General features: G+C 43.6%; 1 protein-coding gene across 5 annotated transcripts in view; it reads left to right on the forward strand.

Moving 5' to 3' along the window:
• PLS3 (plastin 3) overlaps positions 1 to 14,091 on the forward strand; it is a 54,724-nt gene extending 40,633 nt beyond the window's left edge. For 4 of the 5 annotated variants that reach the window (XM_076346876.1, XM_076346877.1, XM_076346878.1 and 1 more), the window contains exons 4-17: positions 1,885 to 2,014; positions 2,461 to 2,593; positions 3,917 to 3,998; positions 4,671 to 4,836; positions 5,996 to 6,138; positions 7,502 to 7,528; positions 7,641 to 7,736; positions 8,258 to 8,453; positions 9,123 to 9,201; positions 9,864 to 9,978; positions 10,097 to 10,230; positions 11,110 to 11,233; positions 11,848 to 11,972; positions 12,794 to 14,091. In XM_076346876.1, the coding sequence (XP_076202991.1) occupies positions 1,885 to 2,014; positions 2,461 to 2,593; positions 3,917 to 3,998; positions 4,671 to 4,836; positions 5,996 to 6,138; positions 7,502 to 7,528; positions 7,641 to 7,736; positions 8,258 to 8,453; positions 9,123 to 9,201; positions 9,864 to 9,978; positions 10,097 to 10,230; positions 11,110 to 11,233; positions 11,848 to 11,972; positions 12,794 to 12,926 (1,683 nt within the window). In that variant the 3' untranslated portion in view covers positions 12,927 to 14,091. The remainder of the gene's footprint in view (positions 1 to 1,884; positions 2,015 to 2,460; positions 2,594 to 3,916; positions 3,999 to 4,670; positions 4,837 to 5,995; positions 6,139 to 7,501; positions 7,529 to 7,640; positions 7,737 to 8,257; positions 8,454 to 9,122; positions 9,202 to 9,863; positions 9,979 to 10,096; positions 10,231 to 11,109; positions 11,234 to 11,847; positions 11,973 to 12,793) is intronic. The other variant, XM_076346879.1, reaches the window with a different exon arrangement.
• The last annotated feature ends 4,203 nt before the right edge of the window (positions 14,092 to 18,294 follow it).

An 18,294-nucleotide genomic window follows, 5' to 3' on the forward strand; every position in this document is an offset into this window, starting at 1 on the left:
TGGAGATGTTGATGATGATCTAGGAAACTTCAGATCTGTTTGTTGCCTTAAAAGGGAAGAACAGGAGTAAGGAGATAGGAGAAGCTAGAGGATGGGTCTAACCTTCAGCCTTTTTCTGTAGAAATAGGTCAGAATTTTCTTTCTTTTTTTTATTTTTACAAAAGCACAACACTTCTGAGATACTGGTTCAATATCTATCCCTTCATCCTTTTTATACTCTGAATGCTGAAAGAGTAGTAAAAGTATGTGCAGTACATTGAGGGAGCTGTTTTTATGTCAACTATTTTTCTTGATATTTCATCTTCACCTTCTGTTCCTTAATTGTTTTCAGACCCTCTGAACTTTTGAGTTCGGAGTCAACTAGTAAGTTGGAGTTTGTTTGCAGTTTGTGAACACTTGCATGCTGGGTGCATGTTTCAGCTGTTGGTTTGAGCTGGTCCATAACTCTAACTTTGCACTAGGAAGGAAGAAATAAATCTATTCTGTCACATTTGAATGGTACCAATGATTGAGTAAACATGAAAGGTCTTACGGGCAACTAAGCTAAACAGTAGAAGCAATGGTTAGTTGTAGGATTTTTACAAACGGAACTGTTGCTGTTTTTTAACTCTGAGCACTTTTGCTGGGGTTTATGGTACAAAGGATGACATGAACTGACTTGAGGTTGGGGCCAAGTGACTTAGTGGTATCTCAGCATTAAAGCACATATTTTCAAAGAAGGTATGCAATACCAGTAATTAGTCCAGCAAATTTTAAAATAAATCAATTGTATCAAAATCCTTATGCTTAAAACCAACCAACCAGAAAACCCAAAACTTTTGGGCTCTTGAGTCTTCACTCAGCTCTACCGGATCACTGGGGTGAGCAAAACCTCTGCATGCCATCAGGAGATAGTTTAACTGCACTGCATCAACATCTTGACTTGTCACCTTCCCTGTGTTTAAGGGACAGGTAAGGTGTGATAGCCAGCAGGCTGGCCCTGCGGTGACACCTCTGCAGCCAGGTGGGCAAGTCCCCTCCTCTCTTTTTAACAGAAGCACTTTTGTTGTTCTGCTTTACAGTACTGTTTCATTGCCTTTTTCTGAGTAGTGTTTAGAGAACCTGCATACGTTTCATTTGTTTTCAGTGTGGTTGCAACTAATTTGGTTAAGTTTTGAGGGAGTTACAGTAGGCTTTCAAGCCATTGAATGTATTTTTTTTAATAGTTGCTCAGTTCTGTAGGACCTCAGGACCACTAATAGTAACATACAACCTGTGCAAATGGCACGTGTAATCTTTCTGCACTAAAGCATCTCTTCTGCCCTCAAACGTGAGGGTGTTTGGTCAGTTAGCCCAAGCCTGCTGTTGGGGGAGGAGGAATCCTTACCTGGAGCGCTCGTTGTTACACATTATTGCAGATTTGACTGTTATACACTTACAGAGAATTGTTTCTTGGGTTGTGGACAAAGTCTTTTGTGTGAACTAAAGTCACAGTCACACGAGCATCTGGCTTACACAGAAAGGTTAAAATTGCACAACAGCTTTATCAACTTTGGTCCTGCGGAAACTGCTGCATGTGTACCTGCTTTCAGACTGCAAAGGTTTCACGGTTTTTTTTCTCATGGTCTCTTGAAATCTACTCAAAAAGGTAAATGTATGTGAGGTACTTCATGCCTAATGCTTCTGTTTCAGTAGGCACTTGCAATATGCGTTTGAGAGAGTGGGACGACTCTCTGCCCACTATTCATGTTAAATTTAATACCACTACACCTTTGCTGGGCCCTTCGCATTTGCTGATTTTACTACAAAGTTTGCTTTGAAGCCGAGAAGAAATAACTGCTTCTGTGGTCCTTTCATTTTATGAAGACAAGTTTTTCTTAGCTAACAGAGCACTTTAAATTGTAGATTTTCCAAGAGGTGAAAAGCAGCGATATCGCTAAAACATTCAGAAAAGCAATTAACAGGAAGGAAGGAATCTGTGCGATCGGGGGGACCTCAGAGCTTTCCAGCGAGGGAACGCAGCACTCCTACTCAGGTATCACTCTGCCTTTCAGTGCCTCTCTTGGGTGAGTGGAGGCCGTATGCCAAAACCAGTAGATTTCTACTGCCCTGCCATGTGCTGTGCTTTTGTTCTCCGATAGCTGAATGATCTCACGTCAAGGTGAGAGCAGGACATAATTAGAGGGTAATGCAATATTAGCAGTGTGTAAATTAAATGTGTGCTTATTTGTTTTGTTAACTGTGCTTGCTGATGAAGTCCTTGTGTCACACTTGCATATAATAAAGTTGTTGAGTAACGAGTAAATAACAGGTAATTGGAAGTGAAAGTCATATTTCTTTAAACTTTGTATGACTAATAAAATAGCGTGGTAATGATAGTGGGGCTTTTATTTCCCTGGGCTATTGTACACTGATTCTTTTGGGAAAATCTTTGCTATGTTATGAAAAAGCCTGTATTAAATTTACAATTGGTTATCTTAGAGGAAGAAAAATATGCCTTTGTAAACTGGATAAACAAAGCCCTGGAAAATGATCCTGACTGTAGGCACGTTATTCCAATGAACCCAAATACAGATGACCTGTTCAAAGCTGTGGGAGATGGGATTGTGCTATGGTAAGTCATGATGGCTCCTGAATTTAAAAAACAAACAAACAAACAAAAAAACCCCCACACACCAAAATAACTTCCCAAAACTGCACTTAGGGGAATTTTCATCCTATTCTAGGCTTTTTTGTGACTAGTGTGTGTGCATAATGTTTTGCATGTATAAAAAGGGGCTCAGTCACCCAGGCTTTCATTGTCATTGCATTATGCTTCAGCTTTGATGCCCACTTCATGAACTGGTATTTTTGTTTAGTGTTTTTGTTTGGGCTTGAGACTGAGTTTGCTGAAGGGGAGAAGGTGTCTTGTGGGAGCAGAAGTTGTCCTGGTGCAAACTCAGCCTGATGCTAGGTGGCTTGGGGGAGGGCAGATGTGTTAAATAGCCCATTTTCTTGGATGTTCAGACAGATGGTAACCTCTGTGGAAATGTTAGTGACCTTATGAATTAACCCCAAAATGGATTTTCTGGGAATCCTCTTGTTGCTTTTGATAATAGCTGCACTAAGTTAGTAAAGTAACTTGTTTTGCTGCATGCTGAAAATAGAAGGCATCCTGGGCTGCTAAACACCAGCTGCCTTCTATGTATGGGGTTTCTTTTGTCTTTCATTGTTTTTTAAATGTAAGTGAATTAATATAACGGAGAACTGGATCAGCCTGGAATTTCAGTAACTCTGTATCAATACACAAAAGACGTTTAGTGGGCTGCCCATTAACTTTCATTTATTTTCTTTTTTTTTTCTTTAGCTTGTGATTTTATTTTTTTATTTCCCTAGTTTCAAGTAATTCAGGTCTTCAGGCAAAGACTGAACTGAGTAGGAAGTAGTTCATAATATAAAGTAAAAACATGCCATGTTTTCTGTTGACTAAAAATTCATTGCGCTCACATGCTCCCCACTGAGCTCTCAAAATGTTTGTGCTTTTTGGGGGCAGTTTTTTCTTGCCAGCAGCAGTACACCTTTACAATAGGAGGAAGTGCGTTGTCTTACTAGAATCTGCGGTGGATGTCAACAGAGCAATGAGTCTTCGCTAGTTCAGTGACTGCGCTGTGAATAATTCATGTGCTCTTTTTGCCCCAGCGGCTGAGATCAGTAGTGGCCAGTAGCATGTTTAAGGTTTCAGGCTTAACTATTAGTTACAAATACATTCTTGATAACATAAATATTAACTCCTGATTTACACAACCTTGATTTAAAAAACAACAACAAACAAACAAACAACACAAACCCAAACAAGCAAAAGGAAATGTACTGTGGTGAGTATTGTAACGGTGCATTGAGTTTTGCTGAGATTAAATACTAAATGTTGTTCAAATATTATTGTTTTTCCTCCTACCAGCAAAATGATTAATCTTTCTGTTCCGGACACGATTGATGAAAGAGCAATTAACAAGAAGAAACTCACACCATTCATAATTCAGGTATAATACATTTCTGTATTTTTGCTGAAATTCGTATTCAGATAGAATCAATGAAAACAGTGTAGTGGCTCAAGGCATTATTGTGGAACTCTGGAAAGGAGCGAGTTTTATAACTTGCATTTAATTATTAAAGGCAGTTTTGTACTGTGCGTAATTGACAGTGCTGTGGGTACAGTTCAAAAGACAAAAATGCTAACTTAATGACAAAATGGGTAAAATGGCTGAAATGCCATGCGCACCCGATACTGCTGCAGTGATTACATACAGCGCTTTCTTTTTAAAACAATATGGTTATGGGCGTTGGTTATCTATGACTCATTTCATAGTATGACAGGTTGTTTCTGTGAGGATGCCTGTGCGTGCGTGTGCGTATAACTTAACACTTCTCTAGCCTTATTCTTGTTGACGCCACTAGTTGCAACTAACTCAGAGGCTGAAACTAAATACCAGAGGCTGAAATTAAACCCTGGTGCCTAGTTCAGTTCTTATTGATTCAGCCTGCTGCCACCACAGCTCTGTTAAAACTTCAGCTGGAAGGCGGCCGGGAGTGTTTCCTCCGAGCTGCTCATGTTGGAGCAAGGACGAGGGGGAAATCTCCTCTTTGCTGGTTCTGGATGAAAGGCAAAGCAGCATCTCCCCTGGCTGTGTCTCACTCGGCTGTGCTGTTCGCAGGAGAACCTGAACCTGGCATTGAATTCTGCATCCGCCATCGGGTGTCATGTTGTCAATATTGGTGCAGAGGACTTGAGGGAAGGGAAACCCCACCTGGTCCTTGGGCTTCTCTGGCAGATCATTAAGATCGGCTTGTTCGCCGACATTGAGCTCAGCAGAAATGAAGGTAAATGAAACTATAAATGATTACTTCTAAAGCATGAGCACCGCGTTGCTTGCGCTGTCACCTCGAGCCCCGTCACTGCCTCTTCCCTCCCCTCCTGTCTGCTGAAAAGGTACTAGCCTTCAGGTTCATCAGGGCATGTGCCAAGCCTGTTTATAGCTGTGAAGCAGGTTCAGGTGGGTGGATTGTGCCATCCTGGTAATGTGTGTCAGCCTTGGAGAACTGGCTGAACACAAGTCTGTAAATCAAGATGCATCTTGGCTCAGGCCTCGCGGTGCGAATGAGCGTGTTGCTTTGTGATGCCTCGGGCTGGGCAGGCTCTCCTGGTGTGCATTGCCCATAGGTATGTAACGGTGTTGGAAGATGGCAAAAGCTGCTTGCATCCTTTTAGGATTATAGACAACTGCACAGCTTCCTTAAAAAAAAAAAAAAAAGGGGGGGGGGGAGGGAGGGCTTCAGCTCTTTGGGAATGTGTTTGCAATGACTTGCTTCTCCTAAAAATCCTCCTTGCTGCTGTCAGTGGTGTAGCTGAGCTCTTGCTTCCTTCTTGGTGGTGGGAGAGCAGTGCTGCAGCTCTCCCCCTGTGCTTGTTTGGTCCTGCATGACAGCCTCCAAAATTTAAACTTTTCAAATAATTCAAAGAGCTCTGTTATTCCTGCATGGGCTACCAGAGCACCCAGATGGGTGGAGGGGCTTCAGTGTGTTTTATTTAAACTTCCCAGTTGTGAAGTGGTAACATGGTTTGGCTTAGATTGAAAATTCATGGCAAGGGAAGCACCAGCCAACTGAAAGGGTGCTTATCTTGGCTTCTCTGGCTTTTTTTAACAGTGCATATGAAACTGCTTGGAAGCACTTTTTCATTGAGATAGAAGTACATTTACATTCAGCTTACTGTCATCAGCTTAAAAGGCTGCATGTAAAATCCAGAGAATTTTGTTATACAAGAAAATGGAAAATATTTTTTACACACAGTTTTCTAGATCATTCATGCTTTTCTCTGTGTAACAACCAACTCAGGAAAACTCCACTAATACCCAGATTATTTTGACTTAATCAGTAGTTGGTACTTCTCCCCCTGAAATGTTGCTGCAGCTCTAATTCTGGCATGCAGATTTGCCTCTTGAAAAGTCCTTCCTTCCCCTCACAAGCACGTTTCTTCTAGCACTGGCTGCCTTACTTCGTGATGGTGAAAATCTGGAGGACCTTATGAAACTATCCCCAGAAGAGCTGCTCCTAAGATGGGCCAACTTCCACTTGGAAAACGCAGGCTGGCACAAAATCAATAACTTCAGCTCAGATATCAAGGTACCGAGAGCTCTCCTGGCCTGCACATGCCTGGGAAAAGGCTGGGAGCTGGCCAGGGCTGTATTTGCATGTGTAAATGAGGCCCTTCATCCGCAGACAGGACCTTTCTTAACCTTAATACACTGAGTGGGCTTAACAGGGGTTTTATGGATGGTATATTTAAGGTACTGCAGTGTTGCTCTCTCTTGCCATGAGGTTGAGCCCAGTGTTGAACTGTACGAGTGTTTCCTCCAGTGCTAGTGGAATCCTGCTGCAAAGCTGTTGCATGTTTTAATGAAGTAGGAAACTGGTATTACTTGTGTTTTCAAATGTTCTTAATCCATCTTTTTTGATGGAAGTAATTTTTCAAGGGCATGCAGCTCGCTCAGACAGGGTGAAATGCTTAGCTGCATCCCTGGAGAGCATGACTTCCACTCGCTCTTGGCAGGTGATGGCATTTCATCCAAAATGTCATGGGCTAGAGAGAGGAAGGGAAACAAGACCCCTTATTCTCTAAACTGGGCTGAGTAGAAATGGGAGCGGGGATTCTTACAGCTATTTTTCAGATGTGAGGGGGTGGCTCTTTTCTCTCAGCACTAGTGAGAAATGGAGGGTCATGACTCTTGGTCAGTGTGGGGTTTTTGGGCACTGATCTCAGCAGGTTTCTGGAGCTTATTCACATGGCCAGCGGTTTTGAGGAGGAGAAAGAGGACTGAAGTGGATTGCAGGTTAAAGGACTGTTGAGGTGGAAAAAAAAAAAATTGATAATTGAGGTGCATGGGGAGCCCAGAGCTCCCCTGTGTGTGTTCATGCATGCATACACACACGGTCACTCTTATTTCCAATTTCAAAATTACTTACAGCTTTGCTGATAGCTGTTGGCTTGTCTGGTGCAACCCATAGGCTGCTAGGATATGCTGAGGACCTTATTAGTGCTGAGGACTAAAAGGACTTGTAGTTGATAAATAATTACTACAGCTATTTGCTCCTCCTAGTTTGTGACCTTCCCTGGCCTCTCTCTTTTTAGCTATTCTAGCTAATGGGCAGTCGCAGGAGAAAACATTCAGACTTCTTATAATCAGCTTTTTGCCTGGACTTTGTCTTCGCTCAGCCACTTTCATCATTGCTGTAGCAGTAGGAATGGCTGCCTTGTTAGGTATTAGGGCCACCTTGGGGCATCTGGCTGTGGGGGCCATGAGAGCAAGCAGCACGGGGTCACTGCCTCCTCCAGCCATTGGAGAGGAGGCTGTAACACCAGACCTTGCAGCGAAGGCAGCTTTCAAACAGTTAAACCCCATAATTTTAATCTTAAATATTTCTAACCTTTTCCCTTTCTGTTTCCTTTTCTGCTGCCTGGATTTCTGTCATCATGCTCTCTTTTAAGCTTACAGATTTTGGTAACTCAGTAAAGGTACATAAGCCAATTATGCACAGTGATTTGTTAAAGATGAGCCTGAAATAAATTGTTATAGTGTATTCACTGCTGTGCGGGAGACCTGAATTTTCTTTTTCATCCATTTCAGGATTCCAGAGCTTATTTCCACCTCCTCAATCAAATTGCACCTAAAGGGCAGAAAGAAGGAGAGCCTCAGATTGATATTAACATGTCGGGTTTCAATGTAAGTATTCAGGCTGTTGTGTCCTCATGCTGTACAATTGTGAACTACCTGTACCCTATAATTGCCCCATAACATCTAGGTAACCTGGTATCTTAATTTCTAGAGCATGTAAAGTGTCAGTGGGCACGTGCGCACCTCGGGTATGTGCAGGCCTGATCACTACCTGCCAATTAACACATATGATTGAGAAATCATTTGTGGTTTTGCTCTGTTTGGGAGCATGCTGACTTCTGCTTTTGAACCACCAAGTTAAAAAAGCATAAAACCTGGAAAGCATAAACCTTGGAAAGCGTATAAACTTGGAAAACACCATGCTAGGAAAAATACCAAGAGAAACCAGGACAATTACATCCACAGCAGCAGGGATTAGCATGCATGTTTCATCCCTTTGATTAGTGACTGATACCTAACGAAAGTGGGCGGAGTTGTGACATTGCCCTCAGGTAGCAGTCAGGAGCTTCCCATCTGCTTTGTAGCCCAATCTCTTCCATGACAGCTCTTGTCTGTTGCATCCCCGGCAGGAAAAGGATGACTTGCGGAGAGCAGAGTACATGCTTCAGCAGGCAGATCGGCTTGGCTGCCGGCAGTTTGTCACGCCAGCTGATGTGGTCAGCGGCAATCCCAAACTGAACCTGGCCTTCGTTGCCAACCTGTTCAACAAGTACCCAGCACTTACCAAGCCTGAAAACCAAGACATCGACTGGACCCTACTGGAAGGTGATGTATCAGTCACAAAATTAGCAGGAGGGAAATATCTAAAGTAAACACTTGTGTCACAAGAGGCTGTGCCCAGCGGAGGTATCTCCATTGAAGTAACACCTGTGATTTGAGGCTTCAGTGCTGCAGTGGTTGTTTACTCATTTGGGGCAGATGAGAAGGGTACTTAACAGCCTGTTCAGCTGCTCTGACCCTGATGTGGAGCCTGAACCTGTAGGAGCACTACCAGCAGCCCATCAGTCCCCATGCCAGGGCTGGGAAGTTGGTTTTGCCATTTCCTGCAATGGGCAGGAGCACCTCAGTAATGCAGTGAGACGTTCATGAGAGCACTAATTGTTGGCAGAACTGGGATTAGGACTTTGGCTGCCTGGCTCCCAGACGTTAGCAGTTAGCTAACATCCACGTGAAAGACCTTCCTGCTACTTTTTCTTGCAGAAAGTGCAAAAGGTATGCTCTTCTGAGGCCTGGAGAAATCAAACTGATATCCAAAACTAGGTATCAGGGCAACCCTCTTCCTTTGACAAAATTATAGTAGAAAAAATACCATTTTTCTGCTTGAAAACCTAATTGATCAGCTATGCTGCTCAAAGCTCCCTGCCTTGCAAGGTGGAAAACCCTGCGCAGCTTTGAGCTTGCAGAAGTTGCATGAACCTGTTTCCTCTTATCTAGGAGAGACACGTGAGGAACGGACCTTCCGCAACTGGATGAACTCCCTTGGTGTGAATCCCCATGTAAATCACCTCTATGGGTATGCGTTAGGCTCTTGGGAGAGACTCAACTAGATCAGACTGGAGATGTGCCCACACTAGTGTCCTGTTGCCCACAGTGCCAAGCAAAGAGTGATGGTGAAAGAAAGGGTGATGGTGGGGAGTGGGAGATGTTCACTGTACCTTCCCTGCGGTCCGTAGCTTAGGGATTTCTGAGCCAGCACTTGGCACACCAGCAATTGGCTTTAAGGGCTGGAGACTGTTTGTTTTCCCCTATCTTGTGTAAATTGGTACCCTGAATCCCAATACATTTAGATCTGCTTGAGCAACTGCATTAGAGCAACTGGAACTAAATTCCCTGTCACCTAATTTTAGGGCTTAACCAAGACATCATAGTTAGGAGGCAAGATACTCTGAGTCCCTGTAGTCAGTAGAGAGAGGTTTGGATTTTATGTAGCAAAATTCTTCCCTGGATCTGTTGCTGATTACCACGCTAAAACCTGCTTTAGCTCAGCAGCTAGCTGATGTTAAGCATGAAACATTTCTCCTGCCCTGAAAACTACAAAATGTTTTGAATTTTTTTCTTTTTAGGGTTGTTGAAATTGCAACAACTTGTAAAGAGTAGTAATTATTCATGATGTGACAAAGTCAGAGTGCATTTAAATCTTGAAACATTAGGCTTAATCAATGTTTTCCACTTTAGCGATCTCCAAGATGCACTGGTAATACTACAATTATATGAAAAGATCAAAGTTCCTGTTGACTGGAATAAGGTTAACAAGCCTCCGTACCCTAAGCTTGGAGCAAATATGAAAAAGGTAAGCATTTCAAAAGACTTTAAAAGAAGCCATGGACACTAAAAATTCCTATTTGAGGCTTCCAGTCAAGTGAGTGTATTTGTGAGTGATTTTCTGTTTGAACTCTTTTCCTTTGTAGCTAGAAAACTGTAACTATGCTGTAGACTTGGGAAAGCATCCAGCTAAATTCTCCCTGGTTGGCATCGGAGGACAGGATCTGAATGACGGAAACCCAACGCTGACACTAGCCTTAGTCTGGCAGTTGATGAGAAGGTAGGACCTGTCTCAACCATGTAAAACTTGTGAATGGAGTACAGAGTTTGGGAAGTTTTTTGCCACAAGAGCACTGCAGCACTGGAACAGGACACCCAGAAAGACTGTAAAACCTCTGTCCTTTGGGGGTTTCTGAGACAGAGCTGGACAAAACTGTGGCAGAGCTGATCCTGCTGCACATGGGAACTAGAGCAGAGACCTCCGGAGAACCCACTGGTGGATCTGTGAACATCCTGCTGACCAGGATCACCTCTCTCTCGCCTGCTCAAGTCTGGTCCACATGCAGAAACCCTAAGCAGGAATGTTTACACAACTTTTATGTTATAATTTTTAATTGGAAATTGAGAGAGAAACATTCCAGGGCTGCTTTATAACCCCCTTCTGCATTGGAATGGGGGGAAAGAGAAAATAACAGATAAAGTTGATCGTCCTTTTCCTTATCTATTTCTGAAGAATTCTAAGATGATGCAAATATATATCTGCAAAATAGCTGCATGGTAGCTCCTTATTTTAAATTAGAGATCAGAACGCTAACTCCGAAGTTGATCCATACCTTTTAGGTAATGTGTTAACCCTATGGAGCAAATGGTCAATGGTGAAACAGTTTCTGAGCCCAGGCAATTTTGTGATCTTATATTAAAGGACTTGAAAGGCTAGAAAGACTAAATACTTTAACAGAAATCACACTTCAGATAAGATAAATGATTCTTCCTTTTTGCTAAAGGAGTTTTTTAAAAAAAAAAAAAAAAAAAAAAGCAGAGCTGAGACTATGTGAAGACTTTCCAAGCTGCCATGGGCTCACATTGTATCCTGGTTGCACGCTCACCAGAGCTTTGCCCAGGCTCTGTGCCTAATCTTGTTCTCTCTTCTGATTCTCAGGTACACGCTGAATGTCCTCGAGGACCTGGGCGATGGTCAGAAAGCTAACGATGACATTATAGTCAGCTGGGTAAACCAGACCCTGAAAGAAGCTGGCAAGTCCACCTCCATCCAGAACTTCAAGGTGCAGGTTCCCCTCTTGCATCCAAAAGGAGAGGGGTGCCTAAAAAGTATTTCCTTAACTGGAGGAACAGCAGGGGCATCTTAGCAAGGGGTTTAAACAGGACAGGATTCAGTCTGTGCTGGGAACAAAGTGGCTTCAAGCTACCAGAGAGGAGACTTTTTAGGACTGCCCACAGTGGGGAATAGCGGTGGGGCAAGAGAGCTGATGGGATGATGGGATGGCAGAGGAGGGGAGGGTCGTCAGGCTCTGGGGCAGAGGTGGGGGCTGAGATGCTGGCAAGCATAGGGGTTGGAGCTGGCGAGCATTTGTAGGTGAGCATTGTCCCTTGGGGTCTGGTCAGCAGGGCAGACCTGCTGCCTGCACATTGGTTACTGCTTCGTATTTTCAGAGCACTTGCAGTAAATTGGAGTAATGATCTTGTACTATTATCAAAGGAGAAGCAGCAGTTTGGTTTTCGCTGTGGTCTGGCTGGGAATAATTACTAACACTGCTGCTTTGAAACGGCTTGTTTAAAGCTTGTTTTGTGGCACGTTGCAGAGCAGCTGAATTGAGGTGAGAAGTATAATTTAAGGATTAGACATTCATCTTTACTTGTCTGTCCCTGTATTCTCTAGGACAAAACTATCAGCACAAGTTTGGCGGTTGTGGATTTAATTGATGCAATACAGCCTGGCTGTATCAACTATGACCTTGTAAAGACTGGTCATCTATCGGAAGATGACAAACAAAATAATGCTAAGTAAGTTTGCTATCTCAGAAGCTGTTTTGCATTGAAGGAGTGAGCCTTCTATGCACTGGCCTTAAACTGTGGTAAAAACACTTGCAGCTTATTACTGTGGTTTTCAATCTCTTTTAACACTGTACTTTTTAGACAGGCAGCACTTCTTGAAATCTAATTGCTGTCCTTGCCCGTAACGCTGGGGGGAGTAGTTGGCTGGGCTCTCTTGCTTGTTGAGAGAAATGCAGAACAGCCCAAGCAGTTCTTAGCAATGATATTCTGTTTGTTCAGGTGTATGAAGTGGTCAAAGTTTTAAAATTGAACCCTTGCATGTCTCATGTCTCGCTGAATCATCATAGGTTGTCAAGTTTAAAGTATGCTTGTTAAAACATGCCTTTGAAATGTGTGTTATGCGACTGTTCTGCAGTGGCAGAATGACAGCAAAGTTTCTTGCAGATAATAGTCTCATTTGATTATTCCTAAAGAGCAAACAGAAGGGGAAATGTAAATGTTAACTGATTAATCCTTGGTTATACATGCTATCTATTAGCCCTAACAAATATTAATTACAATTTTTTTTAACTGTTGGTAAAGTGGACTTGACATTCAAAGGTCAATTTGGTCTTTAAAGACACTTTCCTCTATTGTGGAAAAGGAATACAATAAAAGATCAAAAAAAAATTTATAAAACAAACAGATGTGGTGTCATTGGACTGTTTGCACATCTTGAATCTTAATGAAGAGGATAATAGGTGAAATCTTGTTGGATAGGGCAGGAGCTGACTTGTCATTTATTGGTAGCAGTCTCGGTGCTGACCCGCTCCTCTTTCCATGGTGAATAGGTATGCTGTGTCCATGGCAAGAAGAATTGGTGCCAGAGTTTATGCTCTTCCAGAAGATCTTGTGGAGGTGAAACCGAAGATGGTCATGACCGTGTTTGCCTGCTTGATGGGCAGAGGAATGAAGCGAGTATAAAAGGGTTGATCCATGTAAAGAAAAAAAAAAAAAATGCAACAAAAACCCAACCTGCCACCCTGGGTGCATGAGTAGCAGATCAGCTGTGACCATGGTGAAATGCTGTTGGCCTAGGAACTGTTGAAGTTCAAAGGACTTGTTTTGCTTTGCAAGACAAACTCTTATCAAAATTCTCAGGGAGAGGAGTTTTAACCAACAGACGTGCTCTTTTCCCAAAGGAAAGTTTAACTTATCAAGAGCTCACAGAAATGCATTCATAACAGACCTGCATCTTGCAATACTGCTCTGGAGCTGTTTTCACCCCATTATTTCTCAGATACTTGATGCGTGGGTTTTTTTTTACCCCTGAGGGCTATAAGGTGGTTGGCATGAGTTGTAATGGAAACAAATCTAATTTCTATCTGCAACCCAGTTTAATTTCTATCATACGGTCCAAGCATATTCTAGGTTTGACCACTTCCTTAACTTTGCAAATAAAGCTACAGTACAAGTTGGGACCTGCAGGCCAGCTCACAATGCTAAATGAGAAATGGATAATTAGGAAGATGGATGTTCCTCTGGTATTCTCTGTACATGGTGCTTTTTTTTATACGTCTATTGATTACTTTACAAATAAAGCATGGCAGTTTTTTCTCTTGCCGCTTATAAAAAGGGTTGTGTTTTTTTTTTTTAAAGTTATACTATATATGAGAATACCACCATCCTTGGACCTCTCACAATAACATGATATCATGTTGCCAATGGCATGGTTACACCTGAGAATGGAAGTGAATGCATTTTTGTATGCATCTTGGTTCAGTTCTGTGCACCTAGAAAATAATTTTTACAAAAATCTGCATGAAAACTATAACTTTTTTATTTAAAATGCTGTTGGATATAAAACCATACTACATTGTGGGGAGGTTTTGTGCAGGGAAGAGGCAAATGTTATAAACAGCAGGGTTCAATAAACTGAACAGCAAATGTGCTGGAACATAAAACTATTTTTACAGATAAAAGGAAGCATTGTCGCCAAAGAAGGAAGATGCTGTATCCATAGGATTTAATATTATCTTGCTTTGGCAAGCTGTTTGCTATATTTTGAGATCATATTGCTATTCCAAGCTATTCAAAGTGATGTAATATGGTGGCAAAGCATTAGTTGAAATAAAAACATTTAAATACACATTTCTCTCCTTATTTACACTAACCCAGCATGGCAGCCTGTCCTCAGTTGCTTTTAGCTTTGCTTTGGTTGATCTTTTTGTTTTGCGCCAGGTCCATAGATCTGTAAGATACCCTAGAATCAGGGTGAGCTTGAGGAGCTCTTGTTTTTCAAAATGGGCACTGGCAGTGCGGTTATTCTCAACCTGTGTTTTAGCGAGGTAGCTTCTGTAAAACCTTGCTCTTGAAGTCTTGCTGTGTGCCCAAAGAGGATGTCTGCAGGTGTAGGGGAAGAACCCCGTTAGGGCAAAACCCAGAAGGAGGAAGAAAAGTTGTTCCCTGTGTCAGAGATGTGCCATCTGGGCTCGTTTCCAGAAACCACAGGTCTGGGGGCATAGTGGTAGCTGACGCAAGTCTGGCATGATTCGGGTCTCAGGGTGCTGTGGTGGGAGAGGGGATGCCCAGCAGCCACCAGCTGCTGGGGGGGATTTGCCTACTCGCTGTGTCCAGCAAGGCTGGAACAGGGCCGTGGGTGCTGGAAGGACGTGGTGATCCCAATGCACCAATTCCTTCACTCGTGCAACCCATGGGTGAGAGCTTGGGTATCCAGTGAGCTTTGCCAAAACAGTGGCCTGATAGCGCAGAAGTCCCCAGAACTACCAGTGGCTTTGATGAAAATCAAGAACAATTTGTGTGAGACTAGTGTCATGTAAACAAACTTCTGTGACCGTAACTACGTAAACTTGGTCCCGGTTGTCGCCCTCCTGACCTGTCTGGAATGATTTATTTTTTTCAGTGGCAAAAACAGGTGGGTGTGTTTTGTGCAAGAGGCATGTTGCAGCTTGTGTGCTGATGGAATGGGCATGAGTTTGTGGATTAACCCAGATTACAGGTTGGTGCCCGGCCTTCTCTTTGGGCATCTTCTTAGGCAAACAAGGTGGCACAGCTGTGGGCTTAAGCCACTTCAGAACTCCCACAAGCCAAATGCTTGGAGGAGTGTGGGAACGCAACTACCAAACATGTCATTCCCCATCCCATGCTCCAAACCATCCTGTGGTGTGAAGGTGCCGGTGCGAAGGAGCTCTGTTCCAGTGCTATGTTGTCAGTGCTCCTGAACCATGTACATGGTTGTGCACTCACTTTTCTTTTTAAAGCAAGGAGGGAAAAAAAAAAAAAAACACCAAAAACCTAAGCCCCTCTTACTGTGACCTTGTCCTCCACGAGAGACTGCTGCAGAAGCAGATCCTGCTGGAAAGTGATTTCTGTTGAAGCAGATGTTACATAGATCATTTGGAGCCCATGGTAAGAATCGGATGGCTTCCCTTTGTTCCCCTCTTTGGGTTTTTCAGGTAATTAAGTGTAATTATATTAGCAAGATTATTTGGGACCTGCAAGGTTCTGCCTTGGCGGTGCAGTGGGCTGCCGTGGGTGTCCGTGGGCGCTGGATGAGTCCCCGGTGGCGCAGGTGGCGCACTGCGAACACCCGGGTCGCGCAGCAGGAGCTCCCGCCCCAGGGGAGCCTTTTTTCGCGGCCAGATGCGCGGGGCAGAGGCAGGCGGTGCGTGTGTCTCCAACGTAGGCGCGGCAGCGGCAAGGCTGGGGCTGGGGTGCCATCCAGGGGCAAGCGCTCGGTACTACAGCCCGCTGCGCCCGCGGGGCGAGCGCTGCCTGGCAGGGAGCGGTGCCGCCGGGCCGGGCCCCCGCGGGTACCGGGGTGCGGGGTGACCTGCTCGGGGTCGGGAGGCCAGGAGAGCGCGGGGGCAGTTTGCAGCGTGGAGGACGGGGAATCGCTAACGCCTGAAAACGTGTAGGGCCGTGATGCTTTGGGAATTGCAAGTTTGGGACAGGAGAGCGTGGAGTCGCAGCTTCTTAGAGAAACTTTTGGGTTTAGTGCTTGAAAGATTACCTATTTATCTATTTTCCTTGCTTGGTTTGAAAATGGTGGTTGGAGGGAGATGCTGCCTCCTTCTCAGCCCCCCTTCTCCGGTCAGAAATCTTCCCGCGCCCCTCCTGCAGCTGGTGCTTCTGGGCTGCAATGCCACATGCCATCTTTCCTCATCTTTAATGGCCAGATGCAAATCTGCTGCTAAGTGCTGGTCCTTCAACGCGTGTTGAGAGGTTGGTGCTGCTGGGAGCATAGCAGGGAATGCTCCATTAAAAGCAAAGGAGAACACGTTTGTTTGAAGCAGCAGCTTCTTCTGTACTGTTATGCCTTATGTGGGCTTCAGAGATGAAAGTTTACATGAGGACTAGTTGAGTGATGGGGACTTAATTTTTCTGTGTGTAGGAGATGAAAACAGGGCAGGTGAAAGGGAGGAATTTGGCAGGGAGCTAGAGAGGGGCTGGTGCACCTGAGAGGAGACATGCAGGAGTCCTGCCTGCTGCAGGGGTCAGGGCATGGGATGCGATGGCACTGGCTGGGAGCGCTCACTGCTCAGAGAGCACCGGGAGTGCCAGCAAACCCTCTTTTATTTTTTGGTTTATTTTGGTTTATTGCGTGAAGCCTCACGTACAGCCAGCTGGGAACTTTCCACTGGTACAATTTTTTCATAAGAAAATATGTAAACAAAGCTTCCCACAGGAAATTGCATATGTTTTCACTGAAGATGGAGCGATATACCGTAAGTAGAGTCACATTCATCCTGCTGGAACAGATTTATAGCACTGGCTGGAGGTATGGTATAGTTAAGATCAAAATTCTTATGCTTTGGAAGTGACCACGTGCATCTGTCCTTTTTGCCTCTTTTGCCTCCTGGTACTAGGTCAAAAGGGGAAAAATGGATACTCTGACAATTACTGAATGGGAAAGCATCTCCTTCTTGTGTTGGATGTATTTAAGAAATGGGCTAACTCAACGAAAAGTTTTGGGTCGAAGCAAAGCAGAGATCTCACAGTGAAGGTCCAGTGCACGGCAGGCAGGATAAACCCCAATGCTTTCTCAAAAGAAAGCCCCTGGCAAGCAAGCTTTCAAAATAGTTTCTGTTTTGTCAAACACTCTTGAAAGTTTCCAACAGGAGCCAGAGATGTAAGCTTTAGCACATTTCTTTGTTCCCACAAGTCTTTTTGCTCTTTAATATTCAATTATCTGTTTTTCTGTATTCAATTACTTGGTTTTGTTTGTTCAATTACATGCTTTTGTTTCCAAGGTTTTTTAGCAGTGTCAGCTTTGTTCATGCTGAAATATTCTTTTTTTTAAAACAGTCGAGCTTGCTGCTGCCTTCGTGAGTGCGTGTTGTCCTTAATTTCAAGGATCTCCTTCAAATGTGTTTCCAAGCCCAGACTGCATCTTCAGGGCCTGTGTTTTTTGATGGAAGTTCTTCTTGTATTCCTTGTGAGATTCATTTTTCTGTGGATAAAAAAGGTAGCCACATGTTCTTCCCAAGTGTGCTGTGTACGACTTGTTAAGTATTGTGTGCAACTTGTTAAGTATTTCTATTGCTGCTTCATCGTAGCACAGAAGCAGCAATTTAGTTGTGCTCCTGTTTAACGAGATGGTGGCGTAAAAGTGGAAGGAATATTTTCTGCAAACATCCAGAGGAGACAAGGCTCTCTTTCATATAAACTTTTCACCAATTTATATTTTTTAATGGAAAAACTCTAATTTTGTAGGGTCTTTAAAAAATTGCTGAGGTGGATTTTGCCTGCTAGTTTTTTACTTCTGCCTTTCTCTATTAAGCAGAGAGGAATGCAAAAGCAAGAAACAAACTGGAGTTTTTTTCCACTACCTCCCAAAGTATGTGAAGCTGAGGAAAGTGAGGATGATGCTGAATGCACAAACAGAATGGTGAAACAGCACAAACAAAATGTAAAGCAAAAACGTATTGACCATTGAATACTTTGCACAAATCTAATCACAAATCTGATAACCAGGAAGACGCAGCGTGCGTGGTTTTGTTGTGCAGCCCCAGTTTGTCCCTTCACTGGTGCAACAGCAAAGGTTGGTCTTAACTCTGCACTCCATGGCAGGTTTCCCTTGTTAAAATGTGCTGGCTTGTGTGTTTTCAGCACTAAGTAAAGGTTTATTTCTCTCTTACCTCTTATCAGCTTGAGATAATTTCTCTAAGGACAGGGACAAATGTGGTGTGTCTGCCACACGTTCTGTTGCTTCCTTCTGTGAGCGCTCAGTAAACATTGGGCATGTCTTGTGGCAAGTGTTTATACAGTGATAATTGCTGAAAATTTGGTCGTCTTTCTGCAATGTTATCTAGGTGTTCTTGCTTTTTGA

This window comes from Aptenodytes patagonicus, chromosome 9, assembly GCF_965638725.1.
Source record: "Aptenodytes patagonicus chromosome 9, bAptPat1.pri.cur, whole genome shotgun sequence".
NCBI classification, from domain to species: Eukaryota; Metazoa; Chordata; class Aves; order Sphenisciformes; family Spheniscidae; genus Aptenodytes; species Aptenodytes patagonicus.